The sequence below is a fragment of the Xyrauchen texanus genome, chromosome 38 (assembly GCF_025860055.1).
Source record: "Xyrauchen texanus isolate HMW12.3.18 chromosome 38, RBS_HiC_50CHRs, whole genome shotgun sequence".
Taxonomy (NCBI): domain Eukaryota; kingdom Metazoa; phylum Chordata; class Actinopteri; order Cypriniformes; family Catostomidae; genus Xyrauchen; species Xyrauchen texanus.
In genome coordinates this window covers 24,646,545-24,666,128 of record NC_068313.1, presented here as the reverse complement: position 1 = coordinate 24,666,128, position 19,584 = coordinate 24,646,545, and the positions used below count along the sequence as shown (strand labels likewise).

The window sequence follows — 19,584 nt, the reverse complement described above, 5'->3', positions numbered from 1 at the left end:
AAGTTGCAACCTGTAATGATGATTTCATTGCACTCTTTCGACCAATTTCGATGAATTTCTGATGGAGACAACTCATAAAATCAAGTCGAAATTAGAGAAAGGAAACAAAGATGTTTTTATAATGATTACATTTCTTTACAGTGTGCTTTTCTGTTACACTTATATCATGTCAAGTGCTCACTTAAACTGGAATCAAATTTAGAGCAACTTTCCTAGAGCAATATTTAACATGGCCTAACCGTAAGTACTACAGCTAAAAAGAATACAGACGAAACAAACATAACACTTAAAGTGATTCATTTAAGAATTCACACAGTCCTAAACAAATGCCATGTTGTCACTTAACTGAGCTCAATTCAAACCCGTGGCCCAACTAGTTGCTTTCAGCTTGCTTACTGGGTTTATTAATACAATTATTATTTAATTACTTATTTTTAAACACGATAAACAATAGTATTTTATCTAATTACACAATGATGATTCATCGACATTATAGACATTACAGTTTTATTGTTTGTTAATGCCTGATCTTATGTAAAGCTGCTTTGTAACGATGTGTGCTGTGAAAGGTGCTATACAAATACAATTGACTTGACTTGACTCTCTCAGACTGAGGATGTTGATTATTTACTTATTTATTACTGATTATACAATTTACATTATCATTTCACTTAGTCATGCTCTTCCTATAGCTACAAAGGGCCCCAGCCATGTAGCCTGCTTTGCATAAAGTCAAAGGAGTGGGCAGGACATTGATGTTGAATGGATGTGCTTGTAAAGTGTTGCGTGTGAATGGATACATGCAGGACAGCATCTGTATGTGAGTATGAAAAGGCAGGTAGAAATGGGTGGTTGAAACGCTTTGTGCCTGGCACTACAGTGAGAGCTGAAGAGTCTCAGCGCAACCATGGATTTTTAACTAAAGATGTTTGTCGGAGTGGACTTATTAAAAACTATAGTGTACTTGGGGATACATTTTAAGATGTTTTAGTAGTTGCAATAAGCTGTTATCAAACATTATAGAGTAGAAATGTTGAGCTAAGTATTGCACTTGAGGAAGTCAAGGCTTATGGAATGATCTCATTTTGAAACAACTCTCTTGTGTCTGTTCAAGCATGTGTGTTTTGTAGTAAATTCTAATCTTATGTAAAAGCATGCATGGAATCAATGTGCCAGGCATCTACTCTGGTAGCAATTGCCAGTAGGCACAATGCCTCCCTGGCTAGGGCAGATGGCATTGAGTGTTGGGGTAAAGCCAAAGGCTCAGTCCAAAACAATGAGGCCTGGGGCAAAATGCTGACTCCTGCCTGCCCTGTGGCCAGTCATCCCATTCTGCCATACTACATAAATAGAGCCCTTAGTCAGAGGTCTGGAGACCGTTGTGTGGAGCCCCTGAGCGCCTAAAGCTATTTGTTGGGTTGGTCAGGTAAGCCCTCAATGTTAGTCCTTTCATTCACCATAGACATTTTCATTTTAGTGTGCTTTGCTGATCTGTAAAACTCTAGGGGAGAGGCACACGATCACATGAACATCACTGAAAACAAAACAAAACAAAACAAAACAAAACAAAACAAAACAAAACTAACATAGCAAACATATGTGTAGTCATTGACATTTCAGGACACTAAATATTCAACCAAATAACACACATATTACACTCATTAGAATGCTTTGGATAACAATTGACATCAGTTCCCTTTAATGCTTTGAACAAGAGTTCTGTATAATGTTACCAATACTTCTGGGCTAAATCTGATATTTTATGCAGCTGCTGATATAATTTGATTTGAAAGTTTTCATCGTTGCAATGTGTAAATCTTTTAGATCCATTGTGTTTTAGCCATAAATCAGTTTTTTTTTCTTTCTACAACTAAGTAGGTGTTTTTCTGTTTGACTTTACTCTGTAATGTTTGGATGATGTACTCTGAATCATCAGGAGAATCAGTGTGATTTTTTTATTTTTTTATTAATGCCATGACATTTGGCAGGACATTTTGCAACTACTTTGCTCCTCAGCTGCAGGCTGTTTATGCAGTATTCATAAATGACAGAGAACTCTTTTTCATTTGCATATTTGCGTTCTTCAGGTCTAACAGAATTGAGATATCTTCAAGGATGTCTCTGACTAATCCCATACCAATGGGGCCATGGAAGGCAAGTACAAACTTGATGGCTAGTGATAATGTCAACTGCTATAGAAAGTGTTGAATTATTCTTGCATGAATAAGAATGCTTTCAAGTACCTCAAAGCCAACTGTTGTCTCTGTGAACATGTAGCTCACAGTCTACGACCAAGAGAACTTTCAAGGTAAGCGCATGGAGTTCACCGCAGCCTGTCAGAACATCATGGAATGTGGCATGAACAATGTCCGCTCTGTGAAGGTGGAGTGTGGCGCGTAAGTTACAGAAATAAACATATAAACATATAGACGTACAGATTCCTACAACTCACATAATCTTAAAGGCCACCCATGTCTAAAATTCTAAAAGTCTAAAATTTAGTTTTGTGGCTTTTAATCTATGTCTGTCAGCTTTGAAGTCATGCACATGGTAGTGCACTCCTAAAAGTTAAATAAAATATCCTTAACAGATATATAGTACACTTGTCTCTTTTCCAGGAAAAAAAACTAAAATGATCAATGACTCATCTTGCACTACACCAATTTTTGTCTGATCAAATGCTCTCTAAAATGAGAGTCCATCTCCCTTATACCACCTGCAATGGACTAGCAAGTAGCACTTGATTTATGGCTGAGTAAACTAAATGTACACTTAAGCATATTGGGCTCTAAAAAAAAGAAAGAAAGAAAGAAAAAAGGTGGAGCTGTTTGATATGTCCCACCCGAACTTCTGGTTTCAATTACAAAAACTGTGCTTGTCAAGCAATTTCATGGGGTCTGTAAAGGGACACTTTACCCAAAACTGAAAATTCTGTTGTTATTTACTCATGTAAATGAACGCATTTACCATCAGTTCATTCCAAACCCACATAACCTTTTTCTGTGAAACACAGAAGAAGATCTCATGCAAAATGACACCATTCTCTTTCACTGTATACAAAACAATTCAATGAAAGTGAATGGTGACTGAGGCTGTGAGTCCCTAACTTTCTGCTTAAGATCTCCAAGAGTTCCATGGATTAAAAAAAAAAGTCATACAAGTCATCCATTTGAACAGCTGGGTGGGCTACGAACACTCCAGCTTCTGTGGGCAGCAATTCATCTTGGAGAGAGGAGACTACCCTCGCTGGGAGTCTTGGAGTGGCAGCAATGCCTACCACATCGAGAGGCTAATGTCCTTCCGCCCAATCTGCTCTGCTGTGAGTATAAAAAGGTGTCAATTTACAACAGTGTGGCAACTGTTTAACATTCTATCCAAATTAATATTGTCTCTCCAAATGTTATGATCTGTGCAGAACCAAAAGGAGTCAAAGTTGACTGTTTTTGAGCGGGAGAACTTTATCGGACACCAGTGGGAGATCACTGATGACTACCCCTCTCTGCAGTCCATGGGTTGGCTCTCCAATGAGATTGGATCAATGCAGGTGCAAAGTGGGGCGTGAGTACCATACTTGTCTCTCTCTTTACACCATAGCTTCTGGTGCTACAGCAATTCAGTGGTACTTGTATGTGAGTTAGAGGATACTGGAAAAATTAATTTGGGAATCCATTTGTTTCTTAGTTTCCATTTGTCATGTTTTTTTCTCACTGCCTGTAGCTGGGTTTGTTACCAGTACCCCGGCTACCATGGTTACCAGTACATCCTGGAGTGTGACCACCATGGTGGCAAGTACAAACACTACAGGGAGTGGGGCTCCCACGCTCAGACCTTCCAGGTGCAGTCCCTCCGCCGGGTTGAGCAGTGAGGGCAGCCTGCCTAAACCACTTCCTCCTTCCCCCACATCCTCCTCCTCTTCCTCCATCTCCTCCTCACCTCCACCCCATCACTCTGACACCGTCAAGTCCAGCTAGACCTGACGGACCACAGGCAGAACGCCTGGTGCATTCGGCAAATATTCACTGCACTTTCTTCTTTCTCAATACCATCAATTGAAAGAAAAGAGTGAGAGGAAGAATGCAAGCAGGCTGATTCTGTGGGTGGCAGAGTGATGTGACTTAAGTTTTGCTCCTCATCGCTGTCATGATGCAGTCTGTGCAAAAGAGATCAATAAAGGGCTCAAGTATGAAAACAACCCACTGTGAGAGTTTGCTTGATATTGTAGCTGTGAACCAAATGTAATGTCACAAAATAGTACTTAGATGTAGAAAACTTAAAAATGTTTACCATGATTCCACAGCTATTGTTAACACTGTAACATTCTAATAAATTAATATGGGATCTTCTTCAAACAGTGTAAGAAGCTTTTGGGATTTTTGTCATTTTTTTGTTTTGTTTTAATAACAACGTTGGCAAATACTAAGCTAGTTTTGCAGCAGTGTGTTTTATTATAATCTACCATAGTTCTGTACACTCCAAAAAATATTTAGCCTATTTTAAGATTTAAGAATTTCAATTTCATAAAAAAATTCTACCAGGTTCAATTGTGCAACTTAATATATATATATTTTTTTTATTTTGTTTTGTTTATGATTACTCAATTTGATTCAATTTGAGGGCTGTCAGTCAATTTAAATTTGTAATCAAATTGTCGATTATTTGCTGAGACCCATTAATAAAGATAATTCATTAAAAAAAATATTTTTTGAAATATAATATGTATGGCCTATAATAAACATATCATATGGATTGGAATTCAGTTTGAAATAAATTGCATTATTGTGGCAAATCAATAAGCCCCATTCACAATGTCAGTGATTTTGTCACAGCATGCAACAGTAGACCTTTCTTTCTTTCTTTCTTTCTTTCTTTCTTTCTTTCTTTCTTTCTTTCTTTCTTTCTTTCTTTCTTTCTTTCTTTCTTTCTTTCTTTCTTTCTTTCTTTCTTTCTTTCTTTCTTTCTTTCTTTCTTTCTTTCTACACAAAAGGACGTGTATGTACACGAGCTCACCTTGGAAACAGTTACATTATTAGAGTAACTGCGCCATCTAGTGCTTTGCTGCAGTACACAATGTAAGCCCGGAAGTTGCTGCTGGCAGTTACGAAAACGTAAACAAGTTGTCATATGGTACTAAGGAACAGTCCACATGTGCTCTCTTAAATTTTAAAAAGTTCTAATATCACCTGTAGATACATAGAGGAGAAATATTCTATGTTTGTTAAGATATATACAGATGCATCAAAAACAGAAGATAATAGAGTAGGAGCTGCGTTCATTATACCAGAAGTGAATGTTATGTTAAATAAGAGAGTAAATGATAAAATGTCAGTGTATACAGGAGAAATGCTGGCCATTCTCTTAGCCCTTGAGTGGGTTGAAAATAGTAGGTCAAGGGAAGTGTTAATAGGGTCAGATTCAAGTAGTGCGTTAACCAGTATTAAGAACACGGAATCAGAAGCAAGACAGGATATTTTGTTGGAAATAGCCCAAGCTGTTTATAGAATCAATAGAGTAGGAGTAGTAGTAAAATTAATCTGGATTCCAGCCCATATAGGAGTAGAAGGAAATTAAATGGCAGATAAATATGCCAATAATGCAACAAAAAAAAAAAAAAAAACAGAGATAGATATGGTAATAAGTTATAGTAAGGCGGAAGTTAAAAGCATAATCAAAGAAGAAATGAGAAAGAAGTGGCAAGTGGAGTGGGATATAGAAACAAAAGCAAGAATGTACTACAGTATCCAGAAGAGGGTAGGAGGTATGAGAGAAAATAGTAGGAATAAAAGGGAAGAGGACATTATTTCAAGAATGAGATTTGGGCATACTGGATTGAATAGTACGCTTAAATTAATAGGGAAGCATGAAAATGGGATGTGTGAGGTCTGTAATATTAACGAAACAGTAGAACATGTAATTATTAATTGTCATAAGTATAAGGAGGAAAGGATGAGGCTGAAAGACTGGTTTAGAAAAGAAAAAAATAGATTTTAAATGAAGGAACTATTACAAATGAATTCAGGGCATGTAGGGTATATAGAGCGATATTTGTGTTTTTGAGTAATAGGCCTACGGGGCTTAGTAGAAGGATATGAGTTTAGTTTCCTTAGAAAATTGTATTTATTAATAATGAAAATGTATGAATATTAATAATGTTATTAGATATTTATGAAGTTATTTATTGGTTTTATTATGGATGTATGTAGGTATTTATATATTTATTTTAAGGGTAGTGAGGAAAGGCTATTGTGATCCACACTCCATATCAGAAGGTGGCGGTAATGCGCACTTAAAAGATGTTTGCCGACCGCCATTAAAGAGAGAAGAAGAAGAAGAAGAAGAAGAAGAAGAAGAATATCACCTGTTTGACTCTTTCAAGCGAGATGTCTCTGCTGTTGTCAGTGCTGGCCGCTGGGCTCGCTGCTTATTTACTTATTTATTACTGTTTGTTCAAAGGAGCCCGATTTAAGAGCAACACGACGTTGAAGGGGAAGACAGCAATTGTTACAGGTTTGATTATATTATATAATACTTTAGTATGCTTGCTTTTATGCAAATAAGAACTCAACTGTTAATTAGATCACGATATGCTCGTTCTCTATTGTTAAGTGATGGATGAATGTGAAAACAGTAGCTACCAGTCAAAAGTTTGGGAACACCTGACTCACTGAATGCTTATGCTAAATTCTTGAAATTAGTTTTGTTGACAAAAATGCATCTTACCTTTTGTATGAATTTATTTACTAAACTTTAAAGCTAAAATATTTATTCTAGTCTAGTTTAATATTTAGCCCTTTCAGATGGAAAACATTTATACATGTAAATGATGTGATACAAAGTGCATTTGAACAGCGGTGAAACACTTTCTTATGATGTGTTACATTCATACGAGCAGACAGAGAAGTAAATCTGAAGTAAGAAGTAAACCTTGTGTAAATTGTGAAAATTCACGTTATATAATATTTTTTTTTATATTAGTGCAAAAATCATATTCTTGATAATAATTTTTGTGTTGTTGTCCTGTAAAAATATCTAAAAATCCTTAAAACAAGATCAAATTTATTAATCTTGTTTTAGAAAAAACACAGCATAAGATATTTAGGTTTTTCAGAGAATGTATTTTAACACGTGTTAAGTTTTTATAGTAAAACAAGTGAAAAAAATCTACCAGTGATGAAGTAATCCAAAGTATTTAGAATGTTACTGATCTTGAGTAATTTAACAGATTACGTTACAAATTACATTTTACAGCATGTATTCTGTAATCTGTAGTGACCCTCCCAACCCTGTGTGTGTATATATGTGTATATGTGTATATATATATATATATATATATATATATATATATATATATACACACACACACACTCACCTAAAGGATTATTAGGAACACCTGTTCAATTTCTCATTAATGCAATTATCTAATCAACCAATCACATGGCAGTTGCTTCAATGCATTTAGGGGTGTGGTCCTGGTCAAGACAATCTCCTGAACTCCAAACTGAATGTCAGAATGGGAAAGAAAGGTGATTTAAGCAATTTTGAGCGTGGCATGGTTGTTGGTGCCAGACGGGCCGGTCTGAGTATTTCACAATCTGCTCAGTTACTGGGATTTTCACGCACAACCATTTCTAGGGTTTACAAAGAATGGTGTGAAAAGGGAAAAACATCTAGTATTTGGCAGTCCTGTGGGCGAAAATGCCTTGTTGATGCTAGAGGTCAGAGGAGAATGGGCCGACTGATTCAAGCTGATAGAAGAGCAACTTTGCCTGAAATAACCACTCGTTACATCCGAGGTATGCAGCAAAGCATTTGTGAAGCCACAACACGCACAACCTTGAGGCGGATGGGCTACAACAGCCGAAGACCCCACCGGGTACCACTCATCTCCACTACAAATAGGAAAAAGAGGCTACAATTTGCAAGAGCTCACCAAAATTGGACAGTTGAAGACTGGAAAAATGTTGCCTGGTCTGATGAGTCTCGATTTCTGTTGAGACATTCAGATGGTAGAGTCAGAATTTGGCGTAAACAGAATGAGAACATGGATCCATCATGCCTTGTTACCACTGTGCAGGCTGGTGGTGGTGGTGTAATGGTGTGGGGATGTTTTCTTGGCACACTTTAGGCCCCTTAGTGCCAATTGGGCATCGTTTAAATGCCACGGCCTACCTGAGCATTGTTTCTGACCATGTCCATCCCTTTATGGCCACCATGTACCCATCCTCTGATGGCTACTTCCAGCAGGATAATGCACCATGTCACAAAGCTCGAATCATTTCAAATTGGTTTCTTGAACATGACAATGAGTTCACTGTACTAAAATGGCCCCCACAGTCACCAGATCTCAACCCAATAGAGCATCTTTGGGATGTGGTGGAACGGGAGCTTCGTGCCCTGGATGTGCATCCCACAAATCTCCATCAACTGCAAGATGCTATCCTATCAATATGGGCCAACATTTCCAAAGAATGCTTTCAGCACCTTGTTGAATCAATGCCACGTAGAATTAAGGCAGTTCTGAAGGCGAAAGGGGGTCAAACACATTATTAATATGGTGTTCCTAATAATCCTTTAGGTGAGTGTGTGTATATATATATATATATATATATATATAATTGGGCTGTCAATCGATTACAAATGTTAATTCGCATATACAAATATTTGCTGAGAAAGCCTATCATATAACAATAATTCAGTATATAATGATTATGCATATTTATATCAATATATAATTCTACATAGTTATCTTTAAATATTATGAAATTATATATATATTACACGTTACATATATATAAAATAAAAAATATTCAGATTATTATAATACATTACATTCCTGTAGCAGAAGAGTTAATCATTGATAAGACAATACAAAAAGCGGCTTTAGAATACAATGTATTGTTTACTACCATATTATTTAACATAAGTCAATCATTGGCACACAGTTCACAGCAATCCATTTCACAAGTGAATTTGTCATTCAGTTTGAGATTTATTATGCGGGCAATTTAGAGTCAATATACATCTACGTCAGACATGCTTGTGTAGCGTCTCGGGTGCGTTGTGTTATAAACGTAAAATGTTTAGGTCACTGTGTCAAGTTAAATATAGTTTAATACTCAATTTTAAACACATCTTGAGATCCCTTAGTTTGGATTTGCGCTGCAAGTGTTTTGAAACCAAGAACGTAATGCATGTTTGTATAAACTGTGCGTTGCTCATACAGCTGAAATTTCACTCGCTGCCCTCTGGAGTAAACAGGTGATACTACAAGCTTGCATTTCTCAGGAATCTTCCTTATTATGGTCCGGTGATTAATTGCGTACATTTTTTTAACAGGTTATTTTTTGTAAATTTGATCGCACTGAATTAACGTGTTAAATAGACAGCCCTAATATACACACACATATATATATATATATATCCTATAAATATCATAGTTATCATTTATTTTATATTTTGATTTGTAATATATTTATATACACACACACACACACAGACACAGACACTTTACCCATTAACATTATGTTGGTGTTGGTCAGTTATACAGGTTCAGTAAATCTCTGTTATATGTAATGAATGCAGGAAGTAACACTGGCATTGGCAAAACCACAGCTATGGATCTGGCTAAAAGAGGGGCGAGAGTAATCCTCGCCTGTCGAAACCACCAAAAAGCTGAAGCTGCAGTGTATGACATTCGAAGGGTAAATTCATGCATTGACCTCACTTCCTTTAATTCCTCTCATATAATTGACATCCAATAGAAGTCTAATAGAAGATCTACTCTGCCCTGATTCTCACAGGAGAGTGGAAACTCAGAGGTGCTGTACATGCATTTGGATTTGGCCAGTTTTAAGTCTGTGCGCAATTTTGCAGAGACTTTTCTGAAGAGTGAACCAAGGCTTGACTTGCTGATCAACAATGCTGGTAACTGTATCTTTAAAATAGTAGACATGTACAAGGGCGTAGATTAGGGCCAAAGGAGCGCAAAAGGAGATGTTAGGCAGAATGTTTTCCTCAGTCATCATTTAAACCCTTTAAGGAAATGTATTGTATGGGGCCAAGAAAATGTAAGTGATATTGACTGTTTTATTACTAGGTCTTATCACATCAGGCAGAACAGAGGATGGTTTTGGTATGGCATTTGGTGTGAACCACCTGGGTCACTTTTTGCTGACGCTGTTGTTGTTGGATCGTCTAAAGGAGGCAGAGCACGGCCGTGTAGTCAACGTGTCTGCCCTGCTTTATCGGCTGGGGTCTATAGATTTTAACCTCCTCAACAAGAATAAGGACCTGGTCACGGGCCAAACATACTGGCACGCGCTCAGAGCCTACTGCAACAGCAAACTGTGTAATGTGCTCTTTACCCGAGAACTTGCAAACCGCTTGGATGGGACCAATGTGACCTGCTATTGCCTGCATCCAGGTCAGCAATCCCTTAGTTGTTGTGTGAGCCTTTAATTTAGTCATAAGTATTAGTATTCCTATATAGTAAAGGAATAGTTCACCCAAATATGAATATTCTATAATCATTTACTTCCGTTCATGTTGTTCCAAACACAGACTTTCTCTCTTCTTTAGAACACATAGACTGGCTTTTTTTTTTCCTCCAGATAATTACATTTAATGGGGACTGGGACTGTTGAGCACAAAAATGACAAGACTATCAATACTATATAAGTGGTCATTTATGTCTGATGCACTATATTGTTTAATTCTTCTATAATATATAAGTCTTCTTGGCTTATTCAATAGATTTGTGTGATGGACAGACAAACTTTTCATTTTCACCTAAAGTCTATGCTGTGGCTGTCAAAATAAAATATAGCACTATTGGATTCAATCGACACTTGGTTATGAGACAAGCAAGAGCCAATGGCGACGATGTGCAATTTTTTGTATATCATACAACTGTTCCTCCCAGTGTTATCGCATGGCATCAGATGACTTGGAATATTATGCAGGAGTCGTTTGGACCGCTTTTATTATTCTTTTAAGGTGCTTTTGGTCATTTTGGAGCTTGACTGCCCCAGTCCTCATTTACTTTATGTTCTACATTATGTGGAGAAGAGCAGCCTGGATATAATTATCCTGCTTTTGTATTTCACAGAAGAGAAAAGGAGGTTTTGAACTGCATAAAAAGTGAAAAATTATCAATAAGAAATGTTGTGTGTACTATCCCTTTTACAAAGTCACATGTAGTGATGTGTTTCTCACATAGACTTTCATTATTGTCTTGTCCATAGGTGTAATAGCAACTGAGATCGGACGGAACATGGGCTTATTGCAGAAGCTGCTTTTCGTGCCAATGTCTAAGCTGTTTTTTATGGATGCTGAGGGAGGTGCACAAACCACACTCTACTGTGCTTTGCAAGAGGGCATTGAGACTCTGAGTGGACGCTACTTCTCCTCCTGTGCTCTGCAGAGTGTTAGTGATCTAGGACGGGATGATGCCCTGGCCAGAAAGCTTTGGGAAGTGAGTGAGAGGCTTTGTGAACTGGTGTAAAGGAGCTCACACAAGTTTGTGGAACAATAGAACTCTAACTGGGGATAAGGGAAACAATCAACAGCCAATCAAGTGTCAGCTACTGAACTCTTTGGGGTTCTTCAGGTAATTAAATTTTGGTGGGACAGTCTAGCTTAGGGGGCTCTTATGAAATTTTGTTGCCTTATATGAACATGTGTTTGGGGAACACTTAACCACAGGATTCTTTAATGTTTTTATGATATAGTATGTTAATTGACATAATTAAGTCCTTACTAATAATAAAAGACTTAATAATTACTCAAGAATCCCTTTATTTCATTTTTTTTTGTAAATACTTGGAGGTGAAGCAGAGTTGCAATTTATATGTACCGACTGAGAAGAAACATTAGTAGTGGTGATAGGCCGATATATTAACAGTTGAACAATAAATTGGCCAATATTTCATCATTTTTAGATTTTCTTTATCTGCTGATAACCATGCTCGGCTGTCTGATTAATAGAAGTGTTAGTTTCCCCTTGTGCCAGTAATAAAATCTAACAACAGGCTTTTTAATAGTTTTCTATTTTCAGATATTTTTAGCAAATTTTATAGTAACTATGTATGTCTCATTTGCCATCATTAAATTGAACTATGTATATAATATATTTGATTATATCGGCCATTCTGTGCTCTAGATATCAGCATCGGCCACTGAAAAACATCAGCAGTCAAACTCTAGTTAAAAGAAATGAATCAAAATTCATTTAAAAATAAAAAGTTTTTATATGGTAAATGTATTATTTATCAGTTTATCATTTCTATTATATGAAATATATAAAAATGTAGATACTGTTCATATACTTGTGAAGCTGTGGAACATTTCATTATCATATTGTAGAATGTAAACCAAAATCAAATTCATTGCAATTTAAAATATATCATGAATCTTCAAATTTATTGCAAAGTACATGAGGAAAATCATCAGTTGCTGTCATGCATCTGAAGCTTTTTTGCCATGTCAAGCAGAATGTAGTATTTTTGTGGTTCACTTGATGGCAGTAGCGTGCCATACTTTGTATTCTTCAACTGCGGGGCGACACAACCTGAAGAGTCCACAGAGACCTCTGCCAAGATGACAATCATTAGAATAAAGTAGGTTAGATTACACTGAGAATTGCAAAAGTAATTTCATGTAAAATTAGAGTTTTCTTTTCCACTGAATTAAAGTTGGCATCAGGGGCTACAGCCATTCGGTGTGGCTGGATAACCGCTACGAGGGCTTGTTATAGAATCTTACCCATATCTTCACACCTTCAGACCTCATTGCTAAAATATCCTTTACTTGACAATGAGATTTGATTGTAACATTTTAACGTTACTGTGTGTGTAAAGACCTCATCATGTCATGGATGTCCAGATTTGTTAATTCTCCGACTTAGAAGTTGGTGTGAAAGTGTATACTGTCCAGATGAACATGGCCTTAAAGTAATAGTAAATAAAATGAAAATCCAGCCATTATCTACTCACCCTCATGTTGTTCCCTGTATGACTTTCTTTCTTCCGACACTTGCAGTACAGTATGTTCGTCTCAGTCACCATTCACTTTCATTGCATTCATCTTTATATGGTACAATGAAAGTGTATGGTGACTACGGCTTACATTCTGCCTAAAATCTCCTTTTGTGCTCTATAGAGGAAAGTGGGTCATTTGGTTTTGGACTAACATGAGGGTGAATTAATAAATTTACAATTTTGGGTGAACTACCCCTTTAAGGCTACAAAGTGGTGAGGGAAACAACTGACTTCATCCAGTGCAATTCTTCCCAGTCTCTTTTTGTTTTGCCATTATTGTGCTCTAATTCTGTTGTATCCTCATGGTATCACAGATCTTTGGCTACAATGGTGTGATTAATACCATATACAAAAGTGCATTCCTATGAGCATGTTACAAATCATTGTTCGCTAGAGGATTGAGACAGTACTGTATGTATAGTGTTGAGGAAGAACAGGCAGAAGGCCCATGCAGGGTGGTGAAGTTTCATGATAAAGTTCTTCATCTTTGGTCCACCTTTCACTGAAGGATGTGCAGTCTCCTCCATATCTTGGTTCATGCATGGTGTGGTGAGTCTGTAAGTGCACCGTCCCGTTCGATTCGTTTTGTAGAAGCAAAACACATTGATGAGTGACGACAGGTGTTTACTTTGGACGCACTCCCGAGCTCTTTGGCATAGTACTTAACGACTGGATTAGTGCATCAATTAGCAATCACTACATGGGAGGAGCCTGATTGATCGAGAGACTGCTTCTTCTAGGCTGGGTGAGGGGCATGCTGGGGCATGTGAGGAAGCAGCTGTGTGTATGACTGTTTAGTGGCCAGTTGCTTGTGAATTAGTTCAAAGGACTAATTTCACTGCATGATGGCGGAATTAAACCATATGCCCATTGTTGACCTTGTAAAAATATAATATGTATACCTGGAGTCACATGAGTTCGGTGCTGGCCGCTGATTGTTAAAACTGAGTGTAAAGATCTCCTCCAAGGGATGACACTTGACGCAGTGGCTCAAAGGTGAGGGTCTTTATTACTAACAATAACAATCACAATAACAACGTGCAAGGAGCACTCTTTAAACAGCCAGCTTAATGACACAGCATAGTAACTCTCATGTTACTCCTCTCTCCCATGGAGGCCCTCTGGCTGACTTTTATGCCGCTGCAAGACGAACGGCTTCCTCCAGCGACGCCGGGCGGTGGCACTGGACCCACTCCGCCGTTTTCCGGGGCAGCCGTTGACCAAATTGCTCCAGTACCACTTGATCGATAACACCCTCGATGTCGCGGTCCCCCCCCAAGCAGCCACCTCCGAAAGGCGTCCCGGAGCCGTTGGGCAAATGTGAACGGGCAATCGGACTTTTCCAACTTCATGCCCCGGAAGAGCTGACGATTCTCTTCCGGGCTCCGACCGACCCGTTGCAAAATGGCTCTTTTTAGGTCTGTATAGGCCAGGAGGTTAGTTGCCGGCAGTTGTTGAGCCGCGAGTTGAGCTTCCCCGGACAGGAGAGGAACTAGGCGGGCTGCCCATTGTTCATGCGGCCAGCCCCAGATTTCTGCCGTTCGCTCAAACAAATCAAGAAAGGCCTCAGGGTCATCTGCTACCCCCATCTTCTGTAACCTGGGCGGGGGCAGCGTGGAGCGGGTGTCCGGGGTCGCGGCTGTGGCCGGCGCGGCCTCCTGGCTGAGGAGGCTCCGGATGGCGTGCCGGTCCTCTGCCTGAGCCCGCATGATCTCAAAAAACCGGCGATCCTGGTCCTGCCGGAGCTCAAGCAGGGATTGTTGGTGGCTCTGGTGTAGTGTCGCGAGGGACTGGAGGACCTCCGTCAGCTGGGAGGACTCTACGGGGCGACCCATCTCCATACTTGAATGAACAAATCCCGGGTTTCGGCACCAGTGTAATGATCTCCTCCAAGGGATGACACTTGACGCAGTGGCTCAAAGGTGAGGGTCTTTATTACTAACAATAACAATAACAACGTGCAAGGAGCACTCTTTAAACAGCCAGCTTAATGACACAGCATAGTAACTCTCATGTCACTCCTCTCTCCCATGGAGGCCCTCTGGCTGACTTTTATGCCGCTCTCCCCGTGCTCACTGAAATTAGAGACAGGTGTTAGACATAATTTAGCTCAGGTGCAAGCGCCCTTACCGCTTTTCTCTCCCGGACGGGCGCTTGACCACGCCCCCGCTGCCACACTGAGCATTGTAAAAAAAGAAATTAAGTGCTAAGACAACTATAAGTGAGATATTTGTAAGTTGATTTTCTCCCAGATTGAAAACACTGCGACTCTTTGGTGCCTTCAATATTGCTCTGTTTGTTTGAGTAGGCCAACATAGCAACATTGGCTCTACTAATGATGTATGTTTTGGGCATTCTACCTGTTTGGCCAAACAATGGTACTCTAGGAGAGTGTTCGGAAAACCTGTTTAAAAAAACAGATAATCGTAATTTGAGTAGTTTAAGTAGAATATTTTTTTTTTTTTTTTTTTAAAGCTACACTATGTAACTTTTGGCCCTCTAATGGTTAAAAAATAAAACTGCATGTGTCTTGTGGAAGAACATTGTTTTAGTTGTGCTTCGGCTCTGCGCGGATGAATGTGGTTCGAGGCACCGCTGTACACATGAATACAGGACATTTTATCAGAGCGAATGGACAAATAAATAATAAAAGAAAGGAAAAGACGGATATCTGAAAACATGTCATCTGAGCAGGTAAGTGCTGTTGATTTGACTTATTGGAAACACTGATGTTTTTAAATAAAATACGTTACAAAAGTTAAGCAACGTTCGATAACATTATACTTAACGATTGCTAGTCTGATAAGGTCAAACGTTGTAAAACTGTTGGATATTCTGGCCAAACAGACCATGATAGTAACTAATTTATAGATTGTCATTGTAACCAACTAGTGGTCAACATTTCAAGACTCACATGACCTTGACAAGTCTAGGACGAATGGATACATTTATATAAATTATTGCCGTTATATAAAAAATACACATGTGCGCTAGCAAGTAAAAAGTTCTGCACCGATTACAGTGTATTTATTGTATTTCATTTCAATACAATTATACATAAACCATATCAATAAAATATCTTACCTGTTGAGTAAGAAAAAACCATCTCTGGGTCAATTTTAAATCCTTTCAGACCTCAGAGTTGTTGCCACCTCTGAAAAGCCAAGTCGATGTTGATTCTGGTTTTATTACAGACTCTGTCGCTTTCCCTGTTTGCTTGTAGACTCTGCTCTGTTGGGTGTTTCTTTGTTTTTACAACCAGTGATTCCCCAGAGGTTTGCTGTTTTGAATGATCTATGGTAAATTTCTTTCTCGTTCGTTGTGACGGCAAACTTTCAGCTTCAGCTACTCCCACACCATACACATGCTACAGTAGCCAGAGTTTATTTTCTCTGTGTACAGATATGACGTCAACACACATGGGCAAATGATAAGCAATTTCCCATGAAATCCATCCTGACAGCTCTAAAATATAAATCATTATTATAGGTTTATCAAAGTGATTTTTGTAAAGTATATACATGGTTTGGAACATTAATTTTTGTTGCACTCTCTCATTAATGGCATTTTTATTTTAACAAAAAAAGTTACTTAGTGTAGCTTTAAATATATTGTCCTGTCCTAGCTAAATATGCAACAATTTCTATAAGTATGCCATTAACAGTTTGTTTTGGTGCTTTCAAACATTTCTCTGTTTGTTTGTGTGTCATGACATGCCCGACATGGCAGCAATGAGAATATATATATATATATATATATATATATATATATATATATATATATATATATATATATATATATATATATATATATATGCAGCAATACTCTAAGTATAACAAATTGGCTTATTAAAAAAATACAATGAAAAACACGACAACATAAGAAACCTGCATCTACATGAGATTTGAAATCATTGGATTCTCTGCTTTTGATGTCAAAATGTAAAACACCTGTGCACATTGGATGAGGCTGCATTCGTTGTTTTGTCGGAATTACCGGTACTTAATTATGAGACGGCAGCCTAGAAATTCTATTTGGAGCTGATCACAAGTTATTTGCTTGCGTAGGAACATACAGTAATGCCAAAACGGCTGTTTTAGATAATGGAAAAATATTTATCATGACATTATTTCATCTCTATATGTTCTTACATAATGTTTAAGAGCAAAGAAAGTGCTCAAGTATTAGCTGCATAAAAAATGGCATATCAAACGAGAAATGAGTTAATCTCTTTTAACTGTTGAGGCCACTGCCATTTTTGGTTCTTTTTACATCACGATTGCCAAGATGAAGATTTCATAGAATTTCAAATTGACAAAAAAGTACTTCTGAAATAAAAATAAAAGGTAAAGAGTGTAATTTATGCTCCACCAAACAGAATTTCAAAAATGACTCAATATTTTTAAACAGGATTCCCAAAATCGCATTTACATGCACAATCTGTTTGTAAATGCCATAAAGGGATAGTTTACCCAAAACTTTAAATTCTCTCATCATATACTCACCCTCATCCCAGATGTGTATGACTTTCTTTCTACTGCAAAACACAAATTAAGATTTCAGAAGAATATTTCAGCTCTGTATGACAATGCAAATTCAAAGTTCCAAAAAGCACAAAGGAATCATAAAACGTTATCCATATGACTCCAGTGATTAAATCCATATCTTCAGAAATTATTTGATAGGTGTGGGTGAGAAACAGGTCAATATAGAAGTCCAGTTTGGCTAGAAAGTCTTCTCCCTGCCCAGTAGGCATGAAGAATGTAAATCACTAATATCACAATAAGGAGAATGTGAAAGTTAAAGTGACTATTGACTGAGCAGGGAGAAGAATATATAGGAAAAAAATGACTTAAATATTTAACTTTTTCTCACCCACACCTATCATATTGCTTCTGAAGGTATGGATTTAGCCATTGGAGTCATATGTTTTACTTTTCTGCTGACTAATGTCATTTTTGAAGCTTTCAAATTTTGGCACCCTTTCACTTGCATTGTGAGAACCAACAGAGTTGAGATATTCTTCTAAAAATCTTCATTTGAGTTCAGCAGATGAAAGAAAATCATACACATCTGGGATGGAATAAGGGTGAGTAAATGATGAGAAAATTGTAATCTTTGGGTGAACTATTACTTTAAACAGTGTCCCTATATTTGGGTATGTTCAAAAACGAAAGTTCTTATAGGTTTTTGCACATTTGTATGATTTACTGGCGTTCTTCACTTCATGACGGAATTACCATAAATATGAGAATCTGACTGTAAAAAGTGCAAACCTCTTTATTGAACTGATTTATGACCTTACCCCAAATGGAACACTGTTTAAGGTGTCCACTTACAAATTAACCGCTTAAGCATTATCGTTGTTTAAGGCATTTACACACAGATTGTGCATGTAAACATGTTTTTGGGAAACCTGTCTGAAAACAGTCTTTTTTGCAATTCTTTTTTGCAAAAATTTGCACACAAGTTTTAATGACTAAAAAAGTTATTTATTCAGTAGCTAATCTCTAAAGTACTGCTGTCACCAATTATTTCAGTATCAGTATACAGACATATGAAACTGTGTGTGCCTGGTTTTCAGTGCAGTGGGGGTAGCAGGTGGTCAGGGGAGCAGTGATCTGCAGGCTCTGTCTTAGGGGAGCAAGAGAAGCAATGTGATGCTGGGTCTCACTTTAGATTGACACATGAGGTGCAAGATGGGAGGTGTAGTTTTTGATCGTTAGTGTGGGTGACAACATTTTGGAGAATCATTCAAATACAGGCTGCTTGTATCATAAGCAAAGCCTTCCTGTTTTTTCATCTCACTCTCCCTGTGCGGAAATGCCATCTGATGGCGGTAAATAGAAGCATCCTCTGGGTCATGTTATTTCCACAGGTGCAATTAACACCCCCATCTGCTAATCTGTGATTAACGATGTTTACAAATATGCTGTGCATGCCAGAGAGTGTCAGAATATCAGCTCACACCTTCCTCTTAGTCCTGCTCTCTCCCGTCTGTCTTCCTCCCTGCTGTTGTGTTGCTGGATTTGTTATTGGGGTTTTTTGGTGGAAGATGGCAAAATGAAACCAGACCCTTAAGAACACAGAAGATGTGTGTATATGATCAAATATAATATATATAGAAATAGGAAATATATATGTAAATTGTAAAAAAAAGGGGTGTGGAATGAGACCAAGCCACAAATTAGGGAGACATGTAATTTCTCTATTTAAAAATGTCATAATTTACTCTTACATATGAGTTGTGAATGAATTTTCTAAATGTGTACATAGTATGCTTTACATGATTGTTTTTTTTTTAAGCAATACTACTGTATAAAAGAGAATTAAGCACTGTTTTGTTAATTCTTAAATATTATTTTTTTAGCAGTAATCAAAGGGATAGTTGCACATTGAAATTATGACATGAAAATTATCTTGCCATTTACTCCCCTTCATAGCTTGACTTTTGTCTTTCATGGGACACAAAACTAATTGTTGGGCAGAATGTTTTGAACTTTTAGCCCCAGTCACCATTCACTTTTATTGAATGGAAAAATATGCAATA

At 37.7% G+C, this 19,584-nt stretch overlaps 2 protein-coding genes across 2 annotated transcripts; both read left to right on the top strand.

Annotated features, from left to right (window-relative positions):
* Positions 1-1,325: 1,325 nt before the first annotated feature.
* Positions 1,326-4,192, top strand: LOC127631803 (beta-crystallin A1-like). The gene is made up of 6 exons (XM_052110155.1): positions 1,326-1,426; positions 2,088-2,154; positions 2,278-2,396; positions 3,178-3,319; positions 3,416-3,558; positions 3,718-4,192. Exons 2-6 carry the CDS (start codon positions 2,116-2,118, stop codon positions 3,863-3,865), a joined length of 591 nt encoding a protein of 196 aa, XP_051966115.1. The 5' UTR covers positions 1,326-1,426; positions 2,088-2,115; the 3' UTR covers positions 3,866-4,192.
* Positions 4,193-6,332: 2,140 nt separating this feature from the next.
* Positions 6,333-11,802, top strand: LOC127631943 (dehydrogenase/reductase SDR family member 13-like). The gene is made up of 5 exons (XM_052110363.1): positions 6,333-6,504; positions 9,580-9,698; positions 9,798-9,921; positions 10,094-10,420; positions 11,241-11,802. Exons 1-5 carry the CDS (start codon positions 6,378-6,380, stop codon positions 11,498-11,500), a joined length of 957 nt encoding a protein of 318 aa, XP_051966323.1. The 5' UTR covers positions 6,333-6,377; the 3' UTR covers positions 11,501-11,802.
* The last annotated feature ends 7,782 nt before the right edge of the window (positions 11,803-19,584 follow it).

Excerpts from the sequence above, each read along its gene's own strand:
- LOC127631943 (XM_052110363.1), top strand. The coding sequence starts at position 6,378 with ATGTCTCTGCTGTTGTCAGTGCTGGCCGCTGGGCTCGCTGCTTATTTA. Across the intron at positions 9,922-10,093 it reads CTTGCTGATCAACAATGCTG|GTCTTATCACATCAGGCAGA; the intron begins GTAACTGTATCT and ends TTTTATTACTAG. Across the intron at positions 10,421-11,240 it reads CTGCTATTGCCTGCATCCAG|GTGTAATAGCAACTGAGATC; the intron begins GTCAGCAATCCC and ends TCTTGTCCATAG.
- LOC127631803 (XM_052110155.1), top strand. The coding sequence starts at position 2,116 with ATGTCTCTGACTAATCCCATACCAATGGGGCCATGGAAG. Across the intron at positions 2,155-2,277 it reads TACCAATGGGGCCATGGAAG|CTCACAGTCTACGACCAAGA; the intron begins GCAAGTACAAAC and ends GTGAACATGTAG. Across the intron at positions 2,397-3,177 it reads GTGAAGGTGGAGTGTGGCGC|CTGGGTGGGCTACGAACACT; the intron begins GTAAGTTACAGA and ends CCATTTGAACAG.